A 14393-nucleotide genomic window follows, 5' to 3' on the forward strand; every position below is an offset into this window, starting at 1 on the left:
TTTCATGTATTTGCATAATTACATTCAATTTGTGTAACACAGTTACTTTTTAATTGTGTAAAACATATAGCTACTAGACATATAGGCCCTGCCTATGCTAATAGTGAAGCAACTATGTAACAAAATTTTGAGATTTGAAATTTCGTTTTTAGCCAATGGCAGCTCTAATTGATATTCTAACGTTCGACCCATAAGGCCTTGCGGCTTCCAACAACCAACATGGTCGTTGGCAGGTCGTCAATGTTTGGATGTGGATTTTTTCGACAGTACTTTTTCAAAATATTTCGAAATCCCATTAAATTTTCAGGCACAAAATGAATGAAGGTGTGGAAAGCGTTGTTAAAAAAATTTACGACAAGTGTAGAGTTAATATTACGCTGAATTACAGCAGGCGAATCGGTGTCCTTAGTATAATTCTGTTTGAATTTGTGCACGTAAAACGACCCCAACAGTTTGTTTTTATAAATTTAGTTTAACCTTTATTGAAAATGTAAATAAAGTCGAATTCACGAAATGTGACTCTAAAAGTGTAAATATAACTTTGAGGTACTAGATATCTCACTGGAAACATCTAAGTGGAAAAAATGTAAAACAAGCTCCTCGTATAGACAGAACGCTCATTCTTTCATCGCAAGTCTAGTAATTACAGATAGTTTCGCCTCCCAAATATATAATTATGAAAAGTAGCAATGGACAATTTCGTTAAAAAATTGTAGGTATTAGAAAATGTGCTAAACGCTAACAAGTGCCATTTATTGTCTCAAAATCTAAAAAACATTTTGCTAGCAAAAATTGCATGGTGACGACAGCTAAAAATTTCCCCTTAAAAATATTCAACAGCAATTCTTATCTGCTAAAAAAACATGCAGAAATTGCATTGGGTCTACCGAACTTTAGAAACTAGTATCAATTCACACAATAATTTAGCTATATTTTATTGCAATCTGGATTCAAATGTAAATAGCTAAAAATTACTTTTCCGGAAATGCTGGGGATGCTTTAAAAGTGTAAGCTGACAAGAAACATTCTAAAAGGAAGATGTCCTACTAAGAAATGCTTTTTTTCCATATGCGCACTTCAGACTGGTTTTGTAGACAAGATTGTGGTTTATGCCACAAGTACGACCTACCTTTAATTATAATAACATTTTATATAGCGTTTTTATTAACTCGTTTTGAAGTTCACAGAAGATATAGTAGCATGCTAGAGAACGAACAAATTGTAAATATATAAATGAATAAATATATGGATCATTTAATAAGGCCTTTATTGTAAAGAATAAAATATATCGTTGTTTATAAATGCAATAAGGAATTAAATAAAAATATATGCTGCATTTTTTAATAGCATAATAATAATTATTTTTTATTTGTACAATGGTGTCTGTCATAAGATGCTTGAGCGTTACTGTTTTCAAGAACTTTTATATTACTTGATTTGAGAGGATCGCCACCTTTAAAAATTGCAAAAAAAAGATAAAAGCAATAAAAAAATTGTTCATTTACAATACATTAAACTATTGTTAATTATTAGTAAAATAACTAAAGCAAAAATTTCATTAACTGTAAATTTGAAACAAAATTTAAATCAGAAGAACTTGGCATGTTACTGTTGAAAATATGTTCTTTTTAAAAATTGATGACCGCTGGTTGTTTTGTACCAGGCTTCTCTATAAAGTGTAATGTCATTTTAACTACCATAAATTCGAAAAACCACCCCAGCAACCAAAATTTCACTTATGTTGAAGATGCAAAATATTCAGTCACAAATTATGCAGGAAAAATATTTTAAACCTAAAAAAAGTTGGTAATTACTACCAACAAAATAATATGTTTGAGGAATGTGGAATTATTTGATAAATTTTATGAGTATATGAGTAAAAAGGTACCATTTTGTACACTAAATATGGGCTGTTAAGTACCATCGGCAAATAGAATGACCAGAAAACAAGTAACCCGATTTACAATTGATCACACTATCGACCTACACTACGACACTGCCTACTTTGTCAAGAGTTTAGTTTAAAGGAGTGATATCACCCCCACATATTGATGGTCTTCTAAAGCTATCAGCGTCCCTGGCAGCTCCTTTTTTGACAAGGAATGTTATCCATTGTTCATAGCTTGTTCACGAGCCAAGCAAGTGTTGGAGACTAATGAAGATCTTTTCTTCCCAAGTTATGCATATAATATTTTTCCAACTTAAGTTGTCTCGAATCCAATATGCAGATTTACAAAATTAGTATTTATTTTTACAAGGATTTGTAATTGTCAAGGGGTATATCTTGTGATTGTTCTAGTAAAACTTGCAGCTTAATTGTTTTCTTTTATTTCCTGTAATTCTTGAACACCAAACCATATTACCCAAACATCTTTCCTATGTAGCTATTTAACTGTATCTTACAGTTCGTTAAATCACTCGGGTTTGTCCTATTAGGTCCTCATATTTACCACACTTGTTGTAATTTCGTGAAGAAGCAACTATTGAAAGCACAAATCATACAAGTTTTTGAATGGGAGTCCTACAGAAACCACTTTTAAATCAATTTGTACATAAGGCAACTCTTAGCCGTATGTAGGCACATTCTTTTCCTTACCGTTTTGACCACAAACACAAGTTTTTAACAAAAACACGAAAAAGGTACGGAGAGGATCATATCCACCAACAATGTAAACAATAATGGCACAGACTGTTAGTATTCTCTGGCAATAGCAATTCCTAGCGTTGCCAATTATATTCGGATTTCAGAAACTGATTTTTCCTTTTTATGAAAATTAGTCAAATTCTTCAGAAAAATTACGGCAATGTGGCAACTCAGTTATTTGGGCATGCGCAAAAGATCCACACCTTCTCTACGAAAATATCATAGCCACCTGCGGCGCATCACTTTTTAACGTAGTAGTAGCAGTAGCTACATGGTTTAAATTTATAAAAAATATAGTGCCACGTCAATAATCTGGGGTACAGTCATTTCGTTTGTAAATTACTGAATTAGGTCAAAGTTGTAAAACTAATAATTACTTCAAATGTTATTTTTTCATTTAATTTTGCTAGAAATAAATAACAGAATTTAGAGGTTTGTTGGAGCACATCACCTACACGTAAAGTTCATAAACTTCTGACTTTTAGAGGCAAGAAATCGATGTAAGATGAAATAGTACCCATCTAGTTTAGAAATATACAGACCCAAGCCACTTACCGGGCTAAGTATACCAGCAAAATAATCTTTACAAAATTATTTCCATCTCTCTATAATACGAGGTGATAGGGTTGTAGGTGACGCTTTTGCGCTAATAATACGAGGAAGGAGCACTCAAAAATCTTATCGGTACACACATTGTTTTCGGAAAAAGCTAGTTTTTAATATAACTTCAATCCGTAGCTGTGAGATTATTGGATTATCAGATGACTTTCATTACACCACATTGACTATTTTAGTTTTTAGTATGCAATATGTGGTCATTAGTAGATAAACAAAACAACTATTTGAAATTTAATGGAAGATACTTACATTGCACCAACGTAGAGGGCGTCTCGTTTAACATCTAAGTGAAATGTTCGGTAGTACATCATGCCGCAGGAGAATTCTCGTACATGATCTGAAAATGAAAACGTACTAGTTAGTTAAGCCCTAATTTTCACATTTCTGAAATGTTTCCCTCAACTGTTCTTAACTCATCGATGTGTTTTTATTTGTTGAATAATTAAATCCTTGCACGTCCTTTTGTTTCTAATTGGTCGAAAAATTAAAAGTTTCTCGTGCGACTTAATTTTGCTATTCAAAAGCGCATTTTCTATCCCCGACTAAATATTAAGTCAACGGAATTAATTAAACTGTCGGAACAAAAATATTGTTTGGAATTGGATAAAAAGCGATTCGAGTTCTCTGGGGGGAAAAAAGGAGAAGCGGGAGATTTCTTAGTTTTCACAGTTTTGCTGCAAAAGTTTTAAAATTACTTCGCGCACGGAGAAAAGCTAAAAACTTCAGCGCGAGTTGGCCAAAGGTGTTGCAACGTTAATTTTTTTTTCAATCTCGCGATTTTAAGAAATTGCCGCTGCTTAATGGGCTGTACGCAAAATTAACGTCAATAATTAATTTTGTAAAATTTTATCAAAGAAGACTTTACGGATTCAATATTTATTTTCCAAATTCGGAGTAAAATATCTACACGTTCATAAGCCCACACGTATTCTAAATATAATATTAATGCAATTACATTTAGCAAGTTGGGGTTTAGTGGAGCCGTGAAGTTGTATGAACTACCGGATTTGAAGAAGTTTCTCATTGGAGTTTGGGGTTGCGTCGAATTAGCTGCGTTGTTGCAGATGTTTATTAAATTGTAAAAGTTCCGGCGGAATCGCTTGGGAGTTGGATAAATATTAATCTTGTCGCTCTTTTTAAATTTCACCCATGCTTAAACGGATATTATATGTTTGTTGATTGTTAATGAAACTTTCACCATTGTACACACGCTTTGTTATGTTAGGTACCTCAAAGAAGAGTTCTTCATAAAGTAGACAGATACAATATGCTCAAAAAAAAACACAAAAAACACAAAAATCTATTAGGGATAAAAATACGCATTAAAATTAAGTATCGTCCAAAAAATGGACCTGGAAAAAATTTTTGATGCAACTTTCTGGGATAACTTGAAAGAGAAACCCAAGAAACTAATAAAGTTTTGCATCTGTAAAACTTTAACAGGCTACCACCCACTGTAACAATATTTACACATCTTCTGGATTCCCCCTGCGTCACTTGCTGATGAATCGAAAGTGCTGACGTTTCAGCAATCGTTCTCTTGGCTTCTTCAGAGCTTAACAGGAGGAATCCAAAGGATGTGTAAATAGATTGTAATTATTAGTCTTGCTTATATGGTTGCAATCTGTCTCTCTTGTTAATGAAAAAGTTTGATTTTTAAAATTCATACAAAGCAGGTTGAAAGTATTTAGATCCCCAAAAAAATTTCCCAATTTGAATTCTTACATGTATTCCATATAAATGAGTACCATAAGTAAAATGGACCTAAATTGCTGTTTGGTCAGTCCTATTGAACAAATTAGAGACAAATAGAAAATGGGATATTTTCTCTAAGTATGATATACCAATTACTTCGTTGCAGTTGCGTAACAATAGACAATGGATAGGATTGGAGCTGCTACCGATCTAGATATTACGAATTAATAAAAAATTATAGTAGAGATCCGAACTAAGATCAACCTTCACCAGTCAACCAGATAGAAAGAACATTTTATCAAATAAAATAAGTTTCTGAATATGACTTCACATGGCAATTAACGAAAATGTTCAAGATTATTTTTCATTAAAATTAAAAAAAATGTGCGTTTACCAAACGAAACTAACTCCAGTGAAAAGTCTATACTATACACAATATGCAACATCACAGTAGGTTTCCCTTTTTTATCCCTATTACTTGGTAGCTGCGGCCAAACAAGTGAGTTGATGTTAATCATTGCACTCTTTTGTCAACCAATCCCGACTTGTCTTAAAATAAAAGTAATTTAATTACAAATAATGTATTATAAGGTTGTTTAAAAAATTTGGTCATACATGGTGGTCGTAAGACATTTAAATTAAAAAATTCGGAGTAAGCGAAGTCCAAGACAAAGAAAGACTCTACGTACTTACTTCTAGAAGTAGAACAGGATACAATGCTAGGATATAATTAATTGGCTATAGAGCAGTGTTTTGTAGTAGATAAAATGATCTTTTAATAAATTGTAATAAATTAGCTTTTAAAAAACTTGGCATTGATAAAAGTAGTAAAGATAAACGTTTTAGATTTAATAAAAGAATAACATATTCTTACAAAAAAAAAATTAATCCATGTCCAGTAGAAAAATGAAAAATTGTTTATTAAATATTATCTATAATATAATACACACAAATATCAGTACAAAATTATTCAGGATCAGAATCGCCGGTGTTATTTTCAAAGTAATTTTTTTTCTGTTATCTCTAAAACATCATCTATTTTGTAAAGGCGCCTGGTATCACTCAAATCCCTTCGGTTCTAAATGCCCATCTAGAAATCAACCACAATGTTCAGGGTTGAATTTTGCGCAATAAGGATCAGTTGAATCGAGTAATTTTTTTTGTTTTAGTGGCATCCAACAGGGCGGTATAGTGTTTGAGTCAAAACTTCTAACTTTTTTAGAAAACCTTTATTACCTTCTTTTATAGAAAATTGTCTTACAAATATATCATTAACTTTATTCTAATTTTTAATACCACACATAGCCACAGTGAATTCTTTAATTAAATTCATTTTTTCTTGAAGATCAACGTCCGCTTCATCCGTCAATGAAGCAAAATATTTTTGATATGTTTGGTTCTTTTCCTTTGTTGTAGTGCAATTGGAACCAGTCTAAGGATGAAAAGCAGGTAGACTCAGGCATAAAACAAGTAACAATGTTGATGCCAATTCGGTATAATTGATGCAACTATTAACAGCTACCGCTACCAAAAAAGGTAAGCTACTGTTAAGTTGCATATTGTGCATAGTATATTCTACTTCTTCTTTTTGCTACTTACAAACAGATGGGCATGACTACTATGGCCAATTACCGGCGTCCATCGAGGAATTTTTGCTCTTGGTCGCAGACCAACAGTTAACAAAAAAGCTATTACCAACATTTATTCTCAGCTTCCAATATTGGACTTTGACCGACAACAAAAAAACGGTCTCCCCCGCTGACCATCCGGGCCCATCCGGCGTGAACAGGAAAAAACAGCAGCGATTACACCTTTAAAACACTCACTAGACACTAAAAGGACTAAATCAAATCAGTGGAATCCGATTCCATAATTTTTGGGGACGATAACAATGGATTATGTGCATAGTATATACTTCTCATTGGAGCTTGTTTGGGACACACACCGGTGAAATGTAAAAAACTTATAATTTATTTTAATGTTAATTAAAAATAATCTTGAACGTTTCTGTTGAGGTTGCCATATCAAGTCAAATTGAGAAACTTATTTTATTTGTTAAATGTCATTTTTATCCGGTTGACGCTATGGCGACTCAGACTTTGGTAGTAATTGGTAAGGTCGTTTTTTGTTCTTGGGCACATAAATATCGACTGACAAAAAAATACGCGATCGAGGTAATAAAAAATTCCATCCCATATACCCGAATCGCACATTATACAGATCCCTTTTGTGCGGGAATTGTCAATTTTCTCGGCTGCCTCATTGAAATTTTATTGGATAATTAAACAGAAACTCGTAAATGTAATGCTCGGCAAATTTAACCTGTTTAATTGGGTTTTCGCCGGTACAGCGTCCGGTCTTTACTTTAATAGAATATGATTTGTAATTTCGTCGCCGGGGCCGATGTTTTCTATTGGCTACAAAATGACCGTAAATAACAGAGACGGGCCAATAAAATCGCTATACGATCGGCCGGGGCCATTAAAAAGTTACGCCCCCCGTAAATAAAATTGACGACGCTCGTTTGGGCACAAACAATGGTTGCAAATGTTGTTAATTGGTAAAACAAGGTGGTTTACCGATGAAACCGCCCCCCTTGAAAACGAGACAGAGCAAAATCGCGCCCACGTCACCCCCAATTTCCAAAGCGGAGGATATAAGCCTGTGTATACAAACGACGTGGCCACGTGTCACAGCCATTTGTCGTGGTGCGTTATTCCACAATTATGCGCGGTTAACCGAATAGTTACCTCATTCGCATGACGCAAGGGCGTATATCCGGCACGGACGCATTTTTCACTTCATGGGGTCGAGTTAGTTATACCCACTATACTAGCCCTCCATGAGAAAAACGGTTTCGCAACTTATACGTGGGAGCTTCTTCTTTAGAGATTTGCATTTGCCCTCCCCCCATTTTTCGTGTACAAAAAAAAAACAAAAAATTCCATTTCAGTGGTCTGAAACTGACACATAGGGTTCAGGATATTTGTTGGAAAAGTATTATATACCTATCCTGTCCCTAGAAGCGGTGTTTAGTCTTATGTCAACTGTGTTAATACAGTTTATGAATGCCTTCACCGCTTCGCAGCTTTGTAAGCGCTCTTGCTATATTTAAATTGAAAAGGGATACATAATAAATGAACGCCATACGTATACAGGGTGGTACATGTTAAACGTAAATTACTTTCTCAATGTGTAATTAGGTACTTTACAGACGGATGTAGAAAAAAAAACCTTTTTCTTCGAACTTACAACCTCCAGGTTTATTGGGAAACAATTTCGAATGGAATATTTTTATGAAAGTTTCTTTTATTTTCCTTGTTCACCTGCGAACATTAATTACTTTTAAACTGCTGGTTCTTGAGATCCACTCAGTTAGGCAACTAAGGACACGCTGAAACGTATGTGTGATTAATAAAGGTCCACCAATTAGGGCAATAAATTTGATCATACGGATCATGATCGATTTTGCAAAAAAAGAGGTTCTTAATAAATTAATAATATGTTGACATCATATAGTTTCTAGATATACAGACCTGCCTATGCCGATAAGACAGGAAGTTATGAAGCAAAAATTTATAATAAAATATATTTTAAATTTTAAATTTATAATAAATATATAATAAAATAATTTTAAGGCTTTCTTTTTTCAAAATATGGTAATTAAATTTTCTGGCAAAACGAGTTACGTATGTGGAAATGTAGAGACATGTGCGGAAAATCATAACCTTCTTATGCCACCTGCGGCGCATCAATTTTCATCGTAGTAGGACCATTCTATTATCTATAATGGTTGATATTAATACCCAATGTTAGAGAAAACATAAATTTTTAGCAAATTACTATATATGAAAAAATTGTTAGTTGTAAATTATTCTAAGAAACCTATGGTGTTATGAAAACTCGGAAAATGAAAGAGTCGTGTATAAAACATTTTTTTTTACTGCCAACCAAGGGGTTCACATTGGTGGGTTAGGTTTTTAAAGCGTTTACGAAAATGGTGACGGTTTACGTGCTGGAAGACTTTAAACACATCTAAACTTACATTTTGCGGGTTTCAGACAAACCTTTAATGATTTTTTTCATAATTATCATGTATTTTTAAAGGTTATGTTATTTTATTAATGGGGTAATTGACTGCCACTTTGGTTCAAGCAACAAAGGTAGTTTTGGTTTGTCATATATTTGTTTATTTTGCTTGTACGCGCGGTGTAAAAGGCAAAAACGATTTGCGTTTACGATATCCTATGACGGAGTCCTCATGCAGGTAGGGGGTACGCGTATATACACCCCAGGCGAAAATTCAATCTCTGTATGCATTTTTCGCTAACTGCACCGAGCTATCGCAGCGGTGTGATTTACATGCAACACGAGACGCCATTTTTGCCGGCCGGAAATTTGGTCCTTTTTTAAATTCATGAAAACTGAATTTAACCCGATTCCTCCATTATCCGTCCGTAAAGTATTTTACCTGACGCGGAATTGATATTCCGACAAAAGTGTTTTATTTACACATCCATCGGAGGTATGTAAATTTCGACCAAATGAACTGCCGGAATTTGCTCTTTCGATGAATATGGTGATGAATACGGGATTGAAATTATTGGAACCTAAATGTTTGTTCAAAACATTTTATCGGTAAGAAATTCTGATGATTTCGTTTTGGTCGACAAGGGAATTTTTTCGAAAATATTTGTGCAGTTTGTGCTTTAGAAGCCAAATTTTGCATAAGAATTTAATAAAACATAACTATTTATGAAGGATTTTTTGAACAAAAGCACAAATCGAACTCTATTATTGTTTAAATAGATTTTTTATACCAAAAAATTCAAAATTATCTAAAATCCAGATCTTTGACAAGTATGAAAACTGGTAATTCGGAATTTGATTAATAATATCTTAACATTGTAACACGGCCCCTCAGGAAAAACGAACTAATTTTAATAATACATAACATCCATTTCATAAAAACTCCGATACTCTAACCTCTTTGTAGAACTTCCACAAGCTACAAGCTCCTACTCTAAAAGTCTCGTTTCCAAAAAGTGCCGCTTAAAGAGCTTTGGTTCTAAAAGCTTCGACTTAATAAGCTTCTTGAAAAATTTCCTTTCTATAAGGTTCGCCTCTTATAAATTTCTTCATACACTGGTTTAATAAATAATATAATATTAAAAATTTGGAACAAAAATTACATGAAGCATAGCGCATTAACAAATTTCCACACTGTATGCATGTTATTGTACTCCCTTCTGTAAAATGCCCAATTGTACATCGATCTAGGGTGCTGAAAGTGTCATTTTACCACGGGTTTTGGAAGCAATCGGATGTTTGTCAATTCTGACGGTCAAGTCAACGTGTATGTATGTGTGTTCGTTTTGTTTTGCAAAAATGTACCCAGAAACATTAAACATTAAACATTAAAAAAAATCCACAGACTTCTGCAATAGGTGCTAGAGCATAACAGAAACAGTAAACAGCAACTGAAGAAAAAGGTATTCAAAAAATTGTGATTTTGTTACGTTTTTGGCTGACAAATAAAGTTCTGTAGAACAAAGATAGAAGAGCACTACTTTAGAATATAAGCGAAGGATGTTTACAAAGTTCTGGTGTCTTCTCAATTCACCGATTTGTGGCACGTTTATCGTCAGTTAAGCTATCAAATCGAACACCCGCTGAGAGTTTTTTCAAATCTTCGAGCAAGTCGTCTTTTCCATGCGTTAATTGCAGTACCTTTCCTCATGTATTCCAGATAAATTTTCCTTTCGCAATACCAGACTACAGTAAGCATTAAATGTCCAAGTACAGGGCCTTCTTCAGGTTTACGCCATTGTTTGAATTGACTTTTGGTTTCAGGATTGGAATAAGGAATCTACGTTTCATCAAAGTTCTTCACCAGCGCCGAAACCTTCCTAAGACCCAAACAATCATGAAATATGTTAGGAATTTGTGTAAAGTCTGTTCATAGATATAAGAAAGTGACTAACTGATACGAATCAAGGAAAGACCCGGGCAAGCTGTAAGAATGAAATATGGCCGAACAGGTCCGTACTTTGCTTAGAATTTAATTATTTAATTTTTACTAAACAATATTTATTTATTTATGCATGTATTTCTGTTTAAATCTTAAATAAAATTTAAAATTATTTTTATTACCTACTTAAATTGCTTAAAATTATCAGTATCACTATCGCTATCATCGCCTGTTCTCATTATTATTTGTTCTATATTATTAGCAATATGGATATACGATTGTTCTGCTTTTTCTATATGTTTAACAGAATTTGCCCAACTTTGTGGAGGGATGTTAAAAACTTCGGTTTCTATAACATTGTTACGACGAATGGCAGATTTCAGTTGGTGGCAAACATGTTCAATGGGATTAAATATACACTGGTAAGGTGGAAGCCTTAAAATTGTATGCCCTATTTTTTGCATAATTATCACAGACGTATTCCTTTTGTAGGTTTAAGCTTTGTAGAACCTCAATTAATTGCTTTTCGGTATAATTTTCGTGAAAATAAATGTCAGTGTTATACATGTAGTTTTGGATTGTTGCTTTTGTGTCACATGAGGAAGGGTTTTAGTCAACTGTCTACTGTGATAACTTGCATTGTCCATAACAATGACGCTATTAGGAGGAATGTTTGGAACTAGTTTGTTTTTAAACCAACTTTCAAATAAATCAGCGGTGGTGTCTTTATGGTAATCCAAGGAAGAATCCTTAATATTTTTCTCGGACAGAGAAAGTGCATTTGGAATCCAACCATCTTTAGAGCCAGCATGTAAAATAGTTATTCTTTTACCTCTTTTTGATGGCGCGTTTGTTTTAACTTATCAGTTGACTCAACCGAACCCTTTTCCGGGGTATCATAAGTGTCGAACAGGTTTCATGCAAGTAAATAATTGGCCTTTGTTGTTCTCTGTAAATCCTAATTTTTCCTAGATGTTCCAGTCACCACTTCCGAATTCTAAAAGATTCCATTAAAATTTGCCTTTTTTGTTCAATTTTCTGTTCTGTTCTGCCACATTTAACACCGGTTTCATCTTTTTCAAGCCTCCTAATTAAGATATCTAATGTGGGCACGTTTTGTTCCTCGTATAACTGGTAAATTTTACGCCGTATTATATCTTGATCACTTTCATCTACACTCGAGAAAATGTCAGCATCGTTTCTTTGTTTCCTCGCTGAAATGGGATTATTCGCAATTTTCCATTCAGTTGATGTTGGAATTTTCGTCAATGTGGCCGTTTCTTCTAAAGATGCTTGCTTGCTGGCACCATTTTCAATGAGAGTCAAATAAACATTGGTTATAACTAGAAACTTTAGGTAATAATCTTATTGCATTGTAAGTTAATGACCACCCTTGGATAATCCCATTAAAAAGCAATTGGTCAATTTGTTATATCTATGAACAGACCATACCTATCCGGAGGACCACACTAATCTGACAAATAGTCATTCACATGGCCTTTTTTAGGAATTCTTCCATGGCAGTGATGCTGCTTTCATTTACGGCCCTGCTTGGGCGCTCACTGAGTGGGCCGTTTTCTGTGATGTTCGACCGGATTTACAACAATCAATCAGTACTTTTAGATTTTGCAGACGGTGAATAGTTTCTGATGTTGTCTTTGCAGTGATATGAGAACGGGTTTATATCAGTCGCACATCGAAATCAGACTGAATAATATTGTACTAGATAGTTGCAAAGGCTTGTCTGGCACCTGTACCAGTTCTGCAGTTCTAATTTCCAGAACTTTGGAAACATCGCCCGTATTTCACCATGGTTTATTGCTTAGCATTAGCTAAATGTCCATCTGTGAAGAGATAAATTTCAATAATTTTAAAGCAACCACGTTAAAAGGCGGGAGATGTAAATTAAATTTATAAAAAGAAATAAGTGATAATTTCTAGGAGTTCTTTTTCGGCAGTCAATTGAATTTATGTGAAGAAATTGTCCGTCGCCGCTGCCACTAGACGGACGACGATATTCTCAGCACTAAAGTTGCTTAAACTTGGCACTATGCGCCCATTCAAAAGTAATATGTAATTATAAATAGGCGTCGACGACGAGACTGCCTCCGTCAGGTTATAATTTATGCATGCCTTTTTCTTCGTGCCTCGTAGTTTATTAAAACTTTCTAACGTCAACTTTGGGCGGAGTTCGTTTCGAGTTTATGTGTTTATATTCAGTTTCAATAAGAAGTTTCGCCAACTCGATCTGTCTTATAATTGTTTTAAAGCTTTCCCGCGCCACTATTGTCTTTCCGTCGCTTCTAGCGTCCCACTTTTACGTTGAGGTGTTAAATTAAGCCTAACTTTCTTCAAATTACTAATTTAATTCAGTGCCGGGAAAGTCTGAAATCTAAACTGTTCATTAAAATGGCGCGTCGCCTTCGAATTCGCGCGCCATATGTATTATTCAAAATCTCAAATTAAGTTCTCGTGTCCTTATCGACGAGAGAGGCGCGCGCGGATGCATAGACAGAGGATTAACTGGAAAATGCTTTCCCAGAAACGTATACAAGTTTGGATTCACTAAAATGTGGCGTCGCTTAACTTTGGTTAGAGTGGTTTTGCTTTTGCTTTTTTTTTACCCGAGTGGGAAAACTGTCTGTGCTTCCGCGATGATTTGGAGAACACGAAAAAGTAATATTCGGGATATTATTTACTTCTTATCTTAATTTTAGTAAGTGAACATCAAAGTAGCTAGTATTTCGGATTGGTTCAGAGGCCCATATTTCTAAAACTGGACCAGGATTTATTTCAATGTGCCATTAATCTAGGCCTGGTATTCATAATCGATGCTGAAGCCTGGCCTTGAGCAGTTGCTAACCACATAGTCGATACTTCGTGAATTCTCGGCTGTGGTCGCTCTTAAATTCTATTTTTAATATTGTACGAGATGATAAACAAAGATAAAGAAGAAGCGCACCTCAAATTTTGCAATACCATTTTGTTTTGAACAGTACAAGCTGCAGTTTTTCTGAAAATAATTCAAAGCGTTTTTGGGAAAATATCAGCGAGAAACTCTGTGTGTTCAGTTCAAACATACTTGTAGAAGTTACAAATATAAATGAATATTAACAGGTGTAAAAATTAAGAATCAGATTAGTCAAAAATTATTGATATACCACGCAATACAAATGACAACTCTAACAACACCATTGTACAAAATATAGGTGTTCGAAAATATAATCGAAAATATAATGGTGGGTAAAACACATTGTACAAAGTATAGGTGTTCGAAAATATAATGGTGGGTAAAAAATCATGTCGAATTTTGTCTTCGACATCATTTCAATTGTCTTTTATGAAACTTTATCCCTTCTTCTTGACGACTACCCAGAGATACATTGTTTCCCTAACAGATTCCAATATAACGAACTAAATATAAGAATAACAGCAAACAACAAAACAGAACAGATATATACGAGG

General features: G+C 34.2%; 1 protein-coding gene across 3 annotated transcripts in view; it reads right to left on the reverse strand.

The window, feature by feature from the left end:
• Nucleotides 1-14393, reverse strand: part of LOC132701093 (semaphorin-2A) — an 836804-nt gene that overhangs the window by 204441 nt on the left and 617970 nt on the right. For all 3 annotated transcript variants that reach the window (XM_060668770.1, XM_060668769.1, XM_060668772.1), the window contains one exon: nt 3512-3599. In XM_060668770.1, coding sequence (XP_060524753.1) covers nt 3512-3599 — 88 coding nt within the window. The remainder of the gene's footprint in view (nt 1-3511; nt 3600-14393) is intronic.

This window comes from Cylas formicarius, unplaced genomic scaffold (assembly GCF_029955315.1).
Source record: "Cylas formicarius isolate icCylForm1 unplaced genomic scaffold, icCylForm1.1 PGA_scaffold_4__25_contigs__length_36172078, whole genome shotgun sequence".
NCBI classification, from domain to species: domain Eukaryota; kingdom Metazoa; phylum Arthropoda; class Insecta; order Coleoptera; family Brentidae; genus Cylas; species Cylas formicarius.